The sequence below is a fragment of the Leptonychotes weddellii genome, chromosome 1 (genome assembly GCF_054177405.1).
Source record: "Leptonychotes weddellii isolate Sample4059 chromosome 1, ASM5417740v2, whole genome shotgun sequence".
Classification (NCBI taxonomy): domain Eukaryota; kingdom Metazoa; phylum Chordata; class Mammalia; order Carnivora; family Phocidae; genus Leptonychotes; species Leptonychotes weddellii.
In genome coordinates, this window is record NC_138369.1 from 188774922 (window position 1) to 188792167 (window position 17246).

Consider the following 17246-nt stretch of genomic DNA (forward strand, 5'->3'; position numbering starts at 1 on the left):
CAGCACAAGAGGGAAGAGGATCAGAGGGAGAAGCAGATACCCCGCTGAGCAGAGAGCCCGATACGGGACTCGATCCCGGGACTCCAGGATCATGACCTGAGCTGAAGGCAGTCGCCCAACCAACTGAGCCACCCAGGCGCCCGATTTTAAGAAGATTTTAGTTATTTGAGAGAGAGAGAGCACTAGTAGGAGGGAGGGGGAGAGGAAGAGGGAGAAACAGACTCCCTGCTGAGCAGTGAGCCTAATGTGGGGCTCAGTCCCGGGACCCCGGGATCATGACCTGAGCCGAAGGCAGACACTTCACGGACTGAGCCACCCAGGCGCCCCAAGCACAGATTTAATGTTGTGAAGATAGGAACATTTTCTGTGTGAAGTATGTGTTACTGATTTGCGTATTGCTTTCAGCTGACTTTCTATTGGCCTAAGGTGTATGCTTTCCACCACCGTATTTAATGGAAGCCAAGAGAACGTTCTCACTTCCCTTCTCAATTTCCAACAAAGGGTTCTTTTCTGAGATGTAGCTCCCTGCCCTATGATGTTTCTGTGTTTGCTTGTCCCTCTGATCTCCCTTAGTTAGAATAAGGTTTCTGGTTGGATTTGTCAGCCTCTGATTCAAGTCCCCCAGTCTTTGGATATTCAGGTTTAATGCTTCCTGAAACATTTCCCAGTAATTGGAGATTTGGCTTTGGGTTCTTTGACAAGAGCTCTTTGATTATGGGATGAGCCGTCAGGCTACCATTAATGACTTGTGTAGCTTCTTCCCATCAGAGGCCCTCTTCCCATGGTGGTGAATGCTCCAGTGAATTTCTACATGGCAAAAGAAGATTGTGTATTTCCTTAGATGTACTTCCTTTTTAGCCAATAAAATAGCCTCTAGCCAGTTGGCTTGATTAAAGATCCGATATATTCATTCCCCTGACCCTCTACTAAACTATTGGGGGAAATTAAAATGTCTCCTCCTCCCATACTCCCATCTGGGGTAAAGGCCCACAGAGTAGTTGTGATAAAGGGAGCAGTTTATTTTCCTCAACTGTTGCTTGTAAGTAGTGTTCGGATGTTAGGGAGTTACCGGCTGACCTCCTTAAGGATGCTGAGCTGGACCCCTGAGAAAGGCCTCATCTCTCCTTGTGGTGATGACCGATACCTGTGCCTGATGATTTAGATTGTTTTTCAAGCCTGCCCATTGTCTGCTTGTCCCAGAGGGGACTGTTGGAGCCCACGAGCGCTGGCCATTGTTGAGCGTGTTGATGAACCTCCAGGGTGGGCGGGCTGGACGAGCGGCCCCTGGGCCATCAGTGGCCCCATCCACTCTGGTCTGATCACTTCCAGACCCTTAGCAGAGAAGGGGGACTGTATCTGGTCAACTTGGGCCAGTCTGACAACCCCAAAGGTAGGTTACAACCCCCCCCCAAGATGCAGAAGAGCCCCTGGCTGCATTCGGGTGGCTTCAGAGAACCAGAGCAGAACCCAGGACTCAACTCTTTTCAGTTATGCCCTTCCACCTTCTCTTTTTATGTCCTCCAAAAACAATAGCGGGTTTCTTTTAAAATAATAAAATGTTCTTTGGCTCTTTTCTCCCCTGTTCATTGATTTCACCTTTCACTCCTGTGTTTCCTTAACACTCTTATCAGAGGCGGAATGCCTCCTGAACTTGGTTCAAAGTGATTTTATTGCTGTGAGTGGACTTTTCCCTGGCTACCTGCATCCCTGATTGATTGCTGTTTCTGAGCACCCAGAATGGATGCCGCAGGACGAGCCAGTCTGGGGTTCTCTCTCAGTATAGTTAATTAATGTGCAGAGCAGTTGAGAGCCAAAGCATCTTAGTGCCAACAAGTAGGATGTTAGAGCATGAAGATGGAGGAACCCTTTTTTTTTTTTTTTTAAGTGCTGGAAACTACGTCGATACTCCTCAGAGTTACTTACAATTCATCACTGGGGTTTTTGCCCTTTGAGGCTTAGTTCAAGGAGTTCAGAGTATGCTTTTACTTTCTTCTCGCATTTTCTAGAACTGTGCTTTCTACAAGGGTAGCTGCTAGCCATATGTGGCTATTTAAATTATATAATATTAGATGAAATAAGCTTACTTCTTCAGCCCCGCTGTATAATTGTGTTTTAGCGGTCAGTGCACCTGCAGCTCCCGTATTGACCAGCGTAGATACGTACTCTTTCCGTCATGGCAGCTTGCTCTGTTGGACAGTGCTGGGACTCGGGAGAACTCTGCCTTTAGAAACCAAGAAGACCCCACCGCCACTCCTGACCACCTTAACCAAGTCCTGCAACAGACTTGCCCCTTTCCGTGGGGATGGCTGGACTTCCAAATGAGACTGTTGTGGGTATTCATTTAGAGTAACTCTATAGGAGCATTTTCAGGGAAAAAAACATCTTTTTAAAGATTTATTTAAATTTTTTTTTTTTTTAAAGATTTTATTTATTTGTGAGAGAGGGAATGAGAGACAGAGAGCATGAGAGGGAGGAGGGTCAGAGGGAGAAGCAGACTCCCTGCCGAGCAGGGAGCCCGATGCGGGACTCGATCCCGGGACTCCAGGATCATGACCTGAGCCGAAGGCAGTCGCTTAACCAACTGAGCCACTCAGGCGCCCTTATTTAAATTTTTTGAGTGAGTGCGCACGCATATGCGAGAGGGGGGAGGGGCAGACAGGGAGAGAGAATCCCAAGCAGACTCCCCGCTGAGCACAGAGCCCCACTCAGGGCTCCATCCCACGACCCTGCGATCACGACCTGAGCAAAAAGCAAGAGTTGGGACACTCCACTGACTGAGCCACCCGGGCGCCCCAGGAAAAAAACATTCTTAAGCTTTCTTTTTTTTTTTTTTTTTTAAAGATTTTATTTATTTATTTGACAGAGAGAGACACAGCGAGAGAGGGAACACAAGCAGGGGGAGTGGGAGAAGGAGAAGCAGGCTTCCTGAAGAGCAGGGAGCCCGATGCGGGGCTCGATCCCAGGACCCTGGGATCATGACCTGAGCCGAAGGCAGACGCTTAACGACTGAGCCACCCAGGCGCCCCATTTCTTGCGCTTTCTAGTAGTAGTTCATAGATTGAATAAAGACAGTAAGTGTTTGGATAATTATAATAGTAGCAGCTGGTTTGTTTTTGTTTTGTTTTGTTTTTTGTTTTTTTGTTTAGCACACCTGCTGTGTCCCAGGATTTTGTTCTAAACGCTTTCCAGGGTTCACTGTCTTGGTCTTCAGAATTAACCCCATGAGAGGTGGTACTACATGGTCTCCCTTTTTCAGTTGAGGCCTTAGAGGACAGAGAGGTTAAATAACCTGGCCTGGTGTCACACAGCTGAGTGGTTGAACCCGGGCCGTGTAATATCAACGGCCTCTCATCCCTGCAGGTGGCACCGAAATATCCAGAATGCTACCCCCCGTGAGGGGACGAACGAGCTGGTCAGGGTAGTGTAGGAAACACGCTATATATACAACCAAGAGGCTGCTTCAGGCTCTTAGACATTAGCAGGTTCTAATGAGCATTCTATAGACTGGGCAGTGTAAAAATAAAAAACTTCTCCAAACAAAATGATGGTTCTTTAGGCTGCTATGTTGGGGAGAGAACTAATCTTTGAGATCAGGACTTGGCAGACGAGGGCCCACAGGCTACATCCAACCTGCTCTTTCTGTTAATAAAACGTTATTAGACTACAACAGTGCCCATTTGTTAAGTATCCTCTGTAGCTGCTTTCTCATTATACTGCAGAGCTGGGGAGGTGTAACGGAGATCATGGGACCCGCAAAAGGTAGAACTTGGTTTTCTTAGCCCTGGACAGCAAAAAGCGTGCTGAGCCTGGACTGGGTCCTATTCTCGTCGCATTTCAAAATAGCCTTTTCTGTTAGCGGCGGCGTATTTGTGCCCTTGAGACTGACCCCAAATGGTCCAAATTCAGTGTTTTCATTGCTGTTCACCACAAATGTGTACAGCCCCTGTTTTGCAGCAGGTACATCTGACTTGGTGCTGGTGGTAAACGTGGGATTAGAGCAACCCTCCAGGCGCCCTGTTTCAGTGACCGACTGCCCTGCCTGTGTGACCTCTGATGGGCGGGCTCCCAGCGCTCCGTGTGCCCGGACCCGTCCCCTCTCACTCTCACTCTCTGTGTCTGCCCTTGCCAGGAGACACGCGTACGCGAGGTGGTCCCCTAATGTGCGGTGCCTTTAAGATCGTGGCAGAGCGAGCTAAGATGGTAAAAACTAAAATTAAGTAGACTCCATATTTCCCATTACGAGGTTCGCATAAATCAGGTATCTCCAAAATGTGTCTGCCAGGTGTTTTAAGAATCACTTATTTCTTTTTTCTTTTTTAATTTTTTTTCTTTTTTAATTTACTTTTAAAAAGTGTTATTTATTTGACAGACAAGAGAGCACAAGCGGGGGAGGGGCAGAGGGAGAAGCAGGCTCCCCGCTGAGCAGGGAGCCCCACGCGGGACTCGATCCCAGGACCTTGGGATCATGACCTGAGCCAAAGGCAGACGCTTCACCAACTGAGCCACCCAGGCACCCCAAGAATCGCTTCTTTTTCCTGATTATAAAAGCTATGTATGCAGAAACTCTAGATGGGCCTAACCACAAGGAGAGTCTCCCTCCCAAACCCCACCACCCAGAGGGAGCCACTGAATGTTTTCTTCCCCCTTATTTCTGTGTCATTGAAAATGGGTTTGTAAATAGCATTCTTTGGTGCTACATAATATTCCATCATCGAGATGCACTACAGTTTTTACTGAATGGTTCCCTTTTTCCTGGGCATTTAGGTTGTTTCCAACTGTTTGCTGTTTTCAATAAAACATAATGACCGTCTTTGTCCCTGAATCTCCATCTGCATCATAGGTGTTTCCTTAGGATCAGATGCTCAGAAGTGCAGTTTACCGAATTAAAGACTGTTAACGTATTTAAAGCTTAAGAGATGTGCCCCCAAAGAAGAGGTCATACCATCTCTGACTTAACTTCCTTCTGGACCCCAGGCAAGACTGCACTAGTTCAGACAATCCTACGACAAAGACTTGGTGTTCAGAGGCTTAATGTGAAAACAGTGAATGAAAACCTCAGGCAAATGGGAGCACTTGACAATGATTTGCTTGGTGAATTGATACCTCTCTCAGGAATTTGACAGTTTTCCTAGGGTGAGTGTGGTTTGAATGCTCAGATATTTGCCGAGAGACATTCTCTGGGTCCCTTCCTCTAATTCAGAGTTTTCAAAACTCAGATGGGTGTGAGAATTACCTTACAGGTTTGGACACCCCAGGGCCTTGACACCTGCTGTCCTTGGTCCAGAACGTCCTTCCCACGGGGTCGTTGTCTTTACGTGGGTACCACACAGATGTGGCTGCACTGGAGAGGCCTGGGTGACTGCCAAGTCACTGCCCCAACCCCCACGCCCACTTTATTTCCTGGGGAGTCCTTCCACTCTTTATCACTGCCTAGATTGGAATTTTATATATTTGTTGGTTTACTGCCTGTCTCTGAAAGCCCTAGGGCAGGATTCTCATCTGCCCTGCCCATGGTCTGACCTCCTTCACGTGAGTCTGACTGAGTAGCTCTTACCCACAGGACCATGTGCACACAGGACTGCAGATGGTGTCCCAGGGATTCGTGGCACTGGCTATACCCCCATATTTGAGTGTACCCCCATATGAGTGTGGCATTGGAGAGAGCCTGGAGAAGGAGCCTGTGACATCAGGAGCAAATGTGGGCGCTGAGGAGGAAGGCGTGGTGGGGGTCTTTATTTGCCACATGGGTTGTGCGTGTGACTCTGGGCCCCAGGCCCCTCGCTGTGTCACAGAGCAGCGCAGGGTCCCTGCAAAGCCACAGGGCCAGGCTGGTGCCCAGATCAGGCAGGTACATGCTTCAGTTGTGTAGACGTTAAACTCGGGGCTGCGTGTCGACCCCAGAGCCACCCTCACACGTGGCACGGAAACACCACCCCAGTGTGAGTGTGGATGTTGGTGGGCTAGGTCCCTTTGTCGACAGGAACGAATGCCGTTCATGATGCGTGCGTTCGCGTCCCTGTGCTCGCCGCCGTCCCGGGCCACCTGGTCCGAGCGTGGACGCGCAGGCGCAGAGCGGGCCTTGGCTTTTCCTTCTCCAGGTCCAGTACTTACCGCTCCAAGGGCTTTGACGTCACGGTCAAGTACACGCAAGGCAGCTGGACGGGCTTCGTCGGGGAGGACGTTGTCACCATCCCGAAGGGCTTCAATAGCTCGTTTCTTGTCAACATCGCCACTATCTTTGAGTCAGAGAATTTCTTTCTGCCTGGGATCAAGTGGAATGGGATCCTGGGACTCGCATATGCTGCTCTGGCCAAGGTAAGGCCAGTCTGGGGATCTAGGTAGGTCAAAGGTGGGACGAGTCAGACGGGCGGTGGGGGTGGGTCCCGGCTGCGGGACACGGTTGGTTGGTGAGAGTTGCTTGGTGGAGACAGACCGTGGTCGCACAGTTAATTACGTTTTTAGGCATCTTAAAAATTTAAAGTGAATGATGCCGTTCTTTGAACCTTCTTGCCAAGATATACCCATAGCATTACTTTTTTTTTCATTTGTCTTTGTTTTTGCTTATTTTACTTCTGTAGTTTAAAAATGTTAACAGAATCTGAGTCACTTTAATTTTGGCGTCGAAGTGTTTTTCTGAGGGGAGGATTAAAAGAAAACACCCTTATTAGATTCATACATTCTCATGGAGACGTGGAGCCTGTGGCTGGCCTGGAACCTCGGCTGGGGAGGCCCCCCACCAGGGGAGAGAGCATCGTGCTGCCTTCCCGTGGCTGCGGATACCCCACAAGGAGCCACCTGGAGCCTGGGTAGGGCCTGAAATGCATGTCCCAGGGACTGCCAGCCATCGGCCCAGGAGGGGAACGCGTGCAGCCCGTCCTCCCATCAGCATCAGAACTCGCACAAAATGGGAAAGACAGACTCTGCAAACATTTGTACTCAGGCCAGCCCAAAGGAAGTGACGTTGGTGTGCCTGAGGGGGGATGCAGGTGGGGGAATTTCCACCAGGAAGGGAGCAGGAGATAAGCGGGTTAGATACCAGGGCATGGCCTGGAGCAGAGCAGAAGGCGGTCACCCCTCCTGGCCTGTAATGGGCACTGCACCTTGCCCTCTCATTGTTCGGTGCTCGGCTTGGAGCCAGAGAAGCATGGAACAAACAGAAGCAGGTTGGAGGACCCGCAGAGCCCCCCCGTGGTCCATGAGGATCCAGGAGGGAAGGCCTGTTTTCTCTCCCCGCAGGGATGTGCGTCCCAGCCCCAGTTCACTAGTAAATGCTGCAGGGGGGGTGAGGCGGGGAGGGGGTGGCAGGCAGGGGAGTCCTTGACCCTGTGATTTTCAAGGAGAGGGGGGCCCGTGAGGCAGACAGGCTGAGGACATCCCACGACTTGGTTCCTTAGGTTCTGGTGAGCTTCGCAGGAGGCCAAGTTCTCCCGTTTTAGGGATATGCCGACCGAGGTCAGAGAGGTTTACCCTCCTCGCCCAGAGCCTGTCTGCGGAGCCTGGGGGGCTGTGGAGCCCCTTTCTTCTCAGTACCATCGGGTGAGCTTAATATGAACTGTGTAGACTCTTAATAACATACATTCCTCAGTACGATTTCATGGACAGTGTGACCGAGGACAAAACATTGCATTGTTACCTGACTTAGACGTGAAAGGTACAAACATGATTGGTTTTATGCTGATTATCAGGAAGATGGCAGAATAAAGCTAAATTGCCCGCAGTGGATGATGCTGATAATAAGCTTCCTCGCGAATAATGACTTCGGGGTCCCTAGGGGTGGCCAGACTCGCCACACGACCTTTTTGTGGGTGGAATTCCAAGATGAAGATGATCGGCTTCCTGTCCCGGGTTTGAGGAGATGGTCACAGGATTGGGAGGACATGGCACGTGGTTGGGAACAGGGCTAGCAGGGTGGTGTGGCTTGGTGGGCCAGAGCTGTGGCTGAAATAGGTTGACCGAGTGCTCAGTGGTGGCCACGGCGCGTGGCGGCCCCCGGTCAGTCCCGAGGATTCCTGCTGAGGATGTGCGTCAGACCCTGCCCTCCGGGGTCTCCCACGCCACCGATGCCTGGGTCCAACTGCACACATACGAGTCGGGCTCTCTTGGGTTGACCCTGGCACCTGTATGTTTTTAAACCTCAAGAGGGATCCTGAGGAATAACTCGGCAGAATCATAATAGATCCCTTACTGTGCGCCAGGCACTGTTCCAAGGCCTTTGTGTGTACTGGCCCATTTAAGTCCCAGGAGCAGCTCTGGGAGGCTACTGTTTCCCCATCTCACAGATAAAGAAACAAAGAAACAAGTCACGCAGTGAGCAAGTGGCGGAGCCAGAATTCAGTCCCAGGTGGTGTTGACTCTGCTGCCTCCCAAGCAGGTGGCCGGAAGAATGGTGGCCTCGGTCAGCAGCACACCCAGCCACTCCGGGAAGGGGGGGCCTTGTCCCGTCATCCACCCAGACGCCACGCATGCTGCCCATGTCACCTACGAAGATGGTGCCGAATCCTGCCAGAGATTCCACGGAAGCAGGAGGAGGAAGCCATACGCAACCAAGTTAAATAAGTGGGAAGATTTCTACCTGCTAATGGGCTGTGGTCTTACTCCCTCCAGAGTTACAGTTTTCATTCCTACAGGCAGTAAATAATAGTCCCGACGTTGACCGCTGGTGGTCAGAATGTGCCCGCAGCGTCTGTACCACTCCAAGTATGTTTCCATCGGGAACCAGCAGCTCAGAGAGATCCAGATATCCCGGTCGTCAAAGCCAAAATTTACACGCAGGTGTCTGACTGGCCCTCGGGACCGGCAGCCCTGGAGGCCCACCCCCAGCTCGGAGCTGCTCGCACAACCACACCTCTTCCCTTTGAGCCCTGGAGACATGGGGGCGCCCCGAGTGAGTGCTGGCTCCGTGGAAGGAAGGCACGGGCCACTGAGGTCCACTGAACGGTGGCGGCTGGGAATCCGGGGCTTTTCAACCTCAGGGGTGTGGGACTGTTCTTTCCTGCTGTTTTTCTGCTCGTTGGAGGTCAGTGGGGTCTGGGGTCTGAGAGGTCTCATGCTCAGCACCTGTCATTGGTGTGTGGCAGACGACCGTGGCCGGGAGAGGTGAAGCATGTTTTCTGAAGCCATGAAGGCCGCTCCCAGAGACGCTTCTCTCCTCGCTCTGGCTGAGATGAGAGTCCACCACCCACGTCGGTGACCCACTTCCACGTCTCGTGCCTGCATCACAGGGCATCGTGGTGATAAATGGGACGACGTCCTAACTCCCCAGCAATACCGTCTTAGGTTTGCATCTCAGCCTTGCGCAGGGTCCACGCAGATCTTCTCTGTCTCGTTCCAACTGTAGAAGTACTATCTGATTTTTCCAACAGAGTCGTGCACAGAGGGAATGCACTGCGTAGTAGGAAGGTCTGTTGGTTTCTGAATTACTGCCCTTGATCAGAAGCTTGTTTGTTGGTTCACCGTGAAAATAATTAAATACAAAGAAAACCATTTTGTACCTCATGCCCAGTGTCTGCTTGGGGTCAGTCCTCATCTCAGCTGCCGTCCTTGTATCTCCTGCAGCCGTCAAGTTCCCTGGAGACGTTCTTCGATTCCCTGGTGGCCCAGGCGAAGATACCCGATGTCTTCTCCATGCAGATGTGTGGGGCGGGGCTGCCTGTAGCTGGATCTGGTACCAACGGAGGTAGTCTTGTGGGTATCTTTTAGTCTTAAAGGGGGAAAAAAATCGCAAATCGGGTAGCTTTTCTGTTTTATGAACACCCTGGTGGAAATATTAGACGCAGAAGCATACATAAGTACTGTGGAATTTTGATAACCCTTGTTATAGAACCTTTAAAAAAAACTGGGTAAAATTAGGTATTATTTTTATCTTTCCTAATTATCCTGCCAGCCAAAAGATGATTCTCAATGCTTCCCCAAATTCCATTAAAGCTTTTTAAAATGTTTCCCTTGAGGGGTAAGTTTTTGGCAGGTGAGGGAGGGGCAGGTGAGGAACCGTAGGGGGTGTGGCAGGTGGGCCTTACCCAGGGTTGGCTGCCAGTTGAGGGAAATGCTGACGGTTTCCTAAATTTGGTGTAGAGACAGGGACACCTGTATATCCTTTCTTTGCACACACACACACACACACTCACACACTCACAGCAGAAAGTTTTCTGGTGAAACAGAAACAGATCAAGGCCACCAGCCCTGTGGATGTGCTGAGGCTGAGTGTCCCCTCGATGGACCCTGCACCCAGATGTCTCAAGCAGGAGGTGACAGGGACAGTGCACGAGAAGGGCCCCTCAGGGCAGGTGCTGACAACCCCCTAGTTATCCAGCTATGAGAAGCAGACACTCAGTTGCTTTCATTTGCTTACACTACACCCGACCTTAATACCTTATTTATCCCCCTTTTCAGGACAGAGGACAGCCTAGGATTTGTGGGGCAATGTTTTATAGTTTTGCAACATGAAATTTTGATGAGGGAAGCTCCTTTGTTTTGCTTTCCATGCAAATGTGTGAGATTGCAAGTCCTCCTCTTGTCTTCCAAGGAACTGAATTCTTGTCCGTCAATGTGGCTCGCTATTTTACTTCATTTGTTTGGGGGCGGATCTCAGTATGGTAAGGCTAGAATTGTAGGTACTTCCTTTATAGAAGGGAAACCACCAGAGCATCTTGATCAGACGAGGATATAAGATTGTTTGCCGTTTGGATACATGGCCCCCAAACGTTCCCTGTTTAATTTTCAAGCATGTATGTTTTGTAACATCATCGTAATGTGCAGGTACTGATTCCAGTGAGGATTCACCTTCTGATTGTATGCTTCTCTGTGTAACCTGTTGATATGCCTCCATATTTTTTCTCTTACACCCGTAAATATTTTTCTTCTCAGGTCCTGGGTGGAATTGCGCCAAGTTTGTACAAAGGAGACATCTGGTATACCCCTATTAAGGAGGAGTGGTATTATCAGATAGAAATTCTCAAGTTGGAAATTGGAGGCCAGAGCCTGAATCTGGACTGCAGAGAGGTATTCACATTGTGATCTCTTTGTGTCTAGGTGCCTGGGTCACTTTACTACTATAGTTGGGACCCAAATAGGAGATTAGAAGGTACAGGGATACCTGGGTAGTGCAGAGAGTTAAGCGTCTGACTCTTGGTTTTGGCTCAGATCGTGATCTCGGGGTCCTGGGATGGAGCCCCGTGTTGGCTCTGAGCTCAGGGGGAGTCTGCCTGGATTCTCTTCTTTTCTCTGCCTGCACGCCCCCCCCGCCCCCGCCACCAGTGTGCACAGTCTCTAAAATAAATAAATAAATCTTAAAAGAAAAAATTAGAAGGTACATTACAAGATAAATCAAAGATTCATTACATTAAAAGTTACAGGGGCTTTTTGTATGAAAACAAACTCCTCCTTCCAGAAAACTTGCTTCCTTCCGGTCACTTGGCTTCATAGGGAAAAATTAGCATAAAATGGTGTGTGTGAAGAGCACTGTCCAGCCCCTTTCACTGTTCCCCTGGGCCTGATGTTTCCTGGACTCTGTTTAAGAGGATGGAATAAGCAGGCTTTCATCAGTGCAAGGGCGAAAACGACTAGAAATAAGCAAAAGGAAACTCAAAATAAACCATCAGCTTTATCTTCCATTCGTGCCCCCCGCCACTCACCTCTCCCTCCAGGACAAGTGATGCTCTGAAGAGCAGTGTGTCCCGACTGTCCTGACAGGAGGCAGACGTGCAGAGCTAGGGCACTGAGTCATACAGGAGCCCCGGTCACACCCTGTCTGCATTGGGCTTACTTGTGGCCATAATGACGTTATGATGAGGACAGCTTGCGGGGGTCCGTCTCCCACAACGTCTGCAGGATGGTTTATAAAAACCGCCAGCGTTTCATTCTATTCCTACCTGCCCTCACCTCCTTTCTCACGAACCATCCCTGTCCACCACGGTGCCCGTGTGCACAGATGCCTCTGAAACCCATCGGAGCTCAAGAGAGCGGTGTCCCCTCTCACTATGAGAGTGTCCAGTCCTGAGGCCACAGAGCTGGGTTTATTGTCAGAGGCACTTAGTTGCCACTAAAGAATCCAGTGGTAGAATCAAAAGAGAAGGCCTATAATACAACACAAACTCTCGTGTGTGCACACGTGTAAGATCCTCTTCCTGAATGCATCCTAAATTTCCATCCTAAATGCAAGATGGGGTGTCTGTTAAAAAAACTCCATCCTAATTCTCTGTCTCTATTCCTGGGATAATCGTTGATTCTATAGGATTTGTATAAATGGTAATTAATGTGTCATTTCAATCTGGAAAGACAAGGGGGTCTTCCCCCTTTGTTCTTGGGGGCTCCTCGACAGGGACGTCTGGGCACCTCCAAACGGGGAAATGTCTGCATGGGAGAGCTGTTGATTTTGGTCACGTCACTTCCCTTTCCTGGTCTCCGTCTCTTTTATCTGGGAAGTGAGAATGTTGGGCTGGTGTCCCAGTTCCAAGACTGGGCAGTGAGTGGAGCTACTGGCAAGGTAGGGCTGCCTGAAGTTGTGGATGGCGGACCCACAGTGACAGTGGGCTGGAATCACATTGCATGTCACTCATGCCCTCTCCCTACCAACTCTCCTCTGTTCCAGTATAACGCAGACAAGGCCATCGTGGACAGCGGCACCACACTTCTGCGCCTGCCCCAGAAGGTGTTCAATGCAGTGGTTGAGGCCGTGGCCCGCACGTCTCTGGTGAGTGCTCAGGGTGCTGATAAATCCCGGAGAGCACCAGGTCATGGCCACGTGCTGGGGAGCACTCCTGTGTATTCAAGCAGTCTTCATCTGGGGATTTTGAGGGGTTGGATTTTTTTTTTAAACTATTGTTAAGTCTTATAACTTATCACAGCCTTACTCTTAACTAGCAAAGAATTTCTTCACGTTAACCTCAGGGAACTTGGATCTGGAGGTGCCATGCTGTTTAGTATTTCAAATAATAGTGTAGTGGATGTAGTACTTTTTTTTTTTTTTTTAAGATTTATTTATTTATTTATTTGAGAGAGAGAATGAGATAGAGCATGAGAGGGGGGAGGGTCAGAGGGAATAGCAGACTCCCCGCTGAGCAGGGAGCCCGATGCGGGACTCGATCCAGGGACTCCAGGATCATGACCTGAGCCGAAGGCAGTCGCTTAACCAACTGAGCCACCCAGGCGCTCAGTACTTTTTTTTTTTTTAATCTAAGAAAAAAAGCCTCTTGGTCACATTCTATGTGGAAATAGTGACCAATGAATATGTTCGTAGCCTTTAAAACAAGAGACACGAGCCCCAGATCATACTTTTTGGCCTTCATCCAGGCTGTGGTGGGATTCTAATTCTTCTGTAAATGTGATTCTCAGAAGACAAAGGTCAATCAGCCAGTATAATAATTACTAAAATCCTGCTCAAGAACAACATGCATTTTGTGAGAAGTGGCTGACAGCATTCCAGTATGGCCCTAACTTTCCAGTTGGTTCTGGGCACCAGGGTAGACCAAAGGCATTGACTGGGAAGAGCACAGCTTCAGGGGTGAGATGGACCCGAATGGGGGCTGGTTTCTGCCGCTCACTAGCTGGGTGCCCGGGGCGGGATTCGGGCCCTAGGAGTCTCCACGTTCTCATCGTGGGGCTGTCGGGAGGGCTGGCGTACGATGCACCCCGCACAGCGCTGCTCTAGAAGGAGAAGCATCTAACGTCCCACTGCGGTTGCTGATGCTCTTTGTTCGAACGGGAGAAACGTTTCTCTCCGCTTCTTGGGTGTTTTCATAAGCCTTCCTCTGTACAGGGCCATCCTTGCAAGGTCACCAGAAACCAGCATCTCCTGTCCAAAGTCTTTATGCTGGTACTAACGCAGGCCTGACTGTCCCACGACTCCGCTGGCCGAATTCAGAGAATGATGGGAAGATGCATAGCGGTGCTTTGTTACAGGTTCTAGCAGGAGCAGGGGAAGGAGGAAGGGGCGTTTGGTTGTCCTGAGCCAGACTTCAGAGGTCTGAAACTGCTGTGGGAAGAGCAGCAAGTGAACTAAGAGAATGGACAGGAGCAGTGAAAAAGAAGTAGCTCAGAGGCCCCTTTTTGAGCTTGAAAGGACTTCAGGGCAGCAGTGGTCAAAAGCCAGAGGAAAGCTCCTATCTTGTCTCATATCTGCTGAATCAGAAAAAATGGCAAGGAAAGTTTTTAGTGCCCTAAATTCAGAATGCTGGCTGAAAATCAGACCATGCTTAAAATATGGAGCCATATGCTGATTTTCTTCAGTAGTGAAAATGTCCTCAGCAGACCTGACACGAGCATCTTCAGACTGAGTATTCTGGGCTGCAAGTGTGTGAGGACCATCCCGCAGAAATGCTCAAGGGCGTGCGGGTGAGCCTGGCTCGCCCTTGGCCAGCCCCGCCTCTGCGGAGCCCGTGGGGTGTCACAGCCCGTGGTCGGCGGTGACTGACTTTATAAGAAAACCACGAGGTAGAAGGAGTGGGATTACAGAATTTGTTTGCCTTATCTAAAATTAATCCTCTGATTTCAGAGCCTGTGTCAGGAAGGGGAGGACCCGGGAAGGTTCTCTGTCTTGGGCAAGAAAAGCCCAGCCAGGGCGGACAGGGTCCCTGTGTCCGCGTGCCTGGTCCAAAGATGGGATGTTCTTTCTCACCTATCGAGTAGTGTTTCTTTCTGGTTAAGGGAATAACCTGGCTTTGGGGAATTAAATGCAGTGCATATGTTGGACTCTGTCTCCTGGCCTGGTTTGTTCAGATGGGATTTTAGGAATGCATGGTTTATAGGTCTGTATTTTGAAATGGAGTTCTGGCAGATATGAATATGGCAGAGGAATATGGCAGAGACCCGGGCTCCCTCTCCTCATAGCTGCAGCGCCCTTGTGCTCGGCCCAGCGCTCCCCCATCTGTAAAATCCAGACGCAGGATGACACCTGCTTTAGGATGACTTCTGACTCTGAACTCTGTGATCTGAGGGTCAAAACTGTCCTCCAAGGACACGTGGCTTAGCCTCCGGGGAGGCCCTTGGACTCAGAGACGCCTCTTTCGAGGCAGATGGTCCCCCATCCAATTCAGAGCTGTGCCCCTTAGGTGAGTTTCCAGGCCTGATCCCTCATCTGCAAATTGGAGCTGCCCACGGGCGCTGATGTTGGGCTCCCTGTCCTGGGCGCAGGCCCACCCAACCTCACCTTAGCCCATCCTTATGTCCAGCAAATGACTGCACCACTCTATTGACTCATCTGCCCTCTGATACATAGTTCAAATCGACTTAACTTTTACAAAAGGTAAAAATATATTAACGCCAACATTAGACATGTTACAGATCACTGACGGTTTCATAATGGATGGTCCATGTAATGGGTGAAAACCCCAGGGCGTTTTCTCCCCACTGTCTGGTCCTGGAGGGAGGGACGGATGGACGGAGGGACAGATGGACGGAGCAACGAGGGCACGCAAGCTCGCACCTGCCGTGTATGGTCCTGCAGCACACAGCACTCAGCGTTCATCCAGTGATGCTCCGATTCCTCAGTTGCCCTGCTTGGTCTCCGCACCATCCCCGCTTACCTGTCTTACCTTCCCTCCACTTCCATAGCACCCTCCTTCCTGGACTTCCTGGCCCTACGCCCTCTTCGTGGGTGTGTCCTTTGCCCACCCATCCAGGGTGAATCCTGGGCCCCTCCCTTCTCCCTGTATCCTCTCAAAAGGGATTCGCTCGGTGCCACATCAACACTTCCCACCCACCCTTAGTGACTCTTGAGTGGGCCTGGCTAGACAGGAGTTTAGACTCAAGAACCAGTGGCCTATGTGAATCCCATTTGGACTCCTAAATCACACCCGGCTTGCCACAAAGCTCAGATCTCTGACACATGATCTCTGATGAAGACGCCAAGGCCACCAGGATACCCTCTGTCCCCCATCTCCTGCTCCTTCCCGTCGGTCGCACTGGCCTCCACGGCTGCCATCTGTTTTCTCCAGTGAGGCAGCTTCCGTGCTCGGCCCGCCCTCCTTCAAATTCATCTCCTAGGGCTCCCTGGCCCTTAGCTCAGCTCAGCTTCCTGGGGATGCTCCCTTGACAGTCACTTCTTAACTCCACGTCAGTGCTCTCCTAGCTCCGCCCCATCATATACACTCCTAGCTCCGCCCCATCCCTTGCTCTCCTGGCCCCGCCCCATCCCCCCCCCCCCGCTTTCCTGGCCCCGCCCCATCCCCATGCTCTCCTGGCTCCGCCCCATCCCCTGCCCTCCTGGCTCTCTTGGCCCCGCCCCATCCCTTGCTCTCCTAGCTCCTCCCCATCCCATCCTTCCCTAGCTCCGCCTACCCATACACTCCTATTTCCATCCCATACACTATTAGGTGCAGGACAGGTCGGGTCTGCTCAGGAACCTTCCCTTGCTCTGGTGAGATAGTGGGAGTTATTTGTAGTTAATTGGAGAATTTAGCGACTAGTGCGCATGTGCAGGTGGCATCGCTCATTGTCAGGTTCAGCAGACCCCTGCTGGGAGGCTCAGGTGGGCACTCTGTGTCCTTGACTGTTCATTTTTCCCACAGCTATTTCCCGAGTCTCTCCTGTGGGCTAGGTGTTAGAACTGTAAGGCGAGCAGACAATACATTTCTGTTCTTTGAGGACTCCGATTGTAGTGCAGGAAAGAGAATGTAAGCAGTTACACCCATAAATGTCACATTACAGCTGCTACGAGGGGAAAGAGCAAGGCGAGAGCTCTGTGGCAGGTAATCAGCACGGTGGGGAGGGCTTCCTGGAAGGTGGTATCTGAGCTGATGTCTGGAGGAGAAGAAAGATATTCCAGAAGAGCAGAGAGCCCGCACAGGGCTCTGCACCAGGAGGACGAGTGCTGTGCTCGGAATTCAGAGGAGAGGTGATGCCCAAAAGGGTCTGGAGGGTCACATGTCGGATGTATTCTCTCTTCTAAAGGGCCATTGCCCACTACTGAGGCCTTGGGCACATTGCTTCAGCTCTGTGTGCTCTGGTTTCCTCATCTGTAATGTGGGGCGCGGGGGTGCCGCTCCTGGGCCGCTGGGGCTTTTCGAGGACTAAAGTCATCAGTGCTGCAGAGGGTTTACAACGGTGCCTGGCGCCGGTCGGTACTCTGCGTGCCTGCCTGTGCCTAATCTTGATAGCTGTGGATTTGTCATCACCGGTCCCTTCCAGAGGACGGCTGTCTCCACCACGCCGTCCAAAGGAAACATTGTTTACCGCCGCAGGCATCTGGCGAGGTGATGAGGGGAGCTGGGAGCCGTTTCCTGTTGATGTGCCAGACTAGTCCCGGCTTCTCA

At 50.8% G+C, this 17246-nt stretch overlaps 2 protein-coding genes and 1 non-coding gene across 5 annotated transcripts in view; 2 read left to right on the forward strand and 1 right to left on the reverse strand.

The window, feature by feature from the left end:
• Nucleotides 1-17246, forward strand: part of MX2 (MX dynamin like GTPase 2) — a 185770-nt gene that overhangs the window by 96759 nt on the left and 71765 nt on the right. The gene's annotated exons all lie outside the window — the stretch shown is intronic.
• Nucleotides 1-17246, forward strand: part of BACE2 (beta-secretase 2) — a 63292-nt gene that overhangs the window by 40357 nt on the left and 5689 nt on the right. For 2 of the 3 annotated variants that reach the window (XM_081800270.1, XM_081800283.1), the window contains exons 3-6: nucleotides 6099-6315; nucleotides 9556-9684; nucleotides 10864-10998; nucleotides 12587-12688. In XM_081800270.1, coding sequence (XP_081656396.1) covers nucleotides 6099-6315; nucleotides 9556-9684; nucleotides 10864-10998; nucleotides 12587-12688 — 583 coding nt within the window. The remainder of the gene's footprint in view (nucleotides 1-6098; nucleotides 6316-9555; nucleotides 9685-10863; nucleotides 10999-12586; nucleotides 12689-17246) is intronic. The other variant, XM_081800273.1, reaches the window with a different exon arrangement.
• Nucleotides 9261-9362, reverse strand: LOC115943491 (U6 spliceosomal RNA). Its single transcript, XR_004078060.2, has one exon. It is a non-coding gene; the product is annotated as a U6 spliceosomal RNA (small nuclear RNA).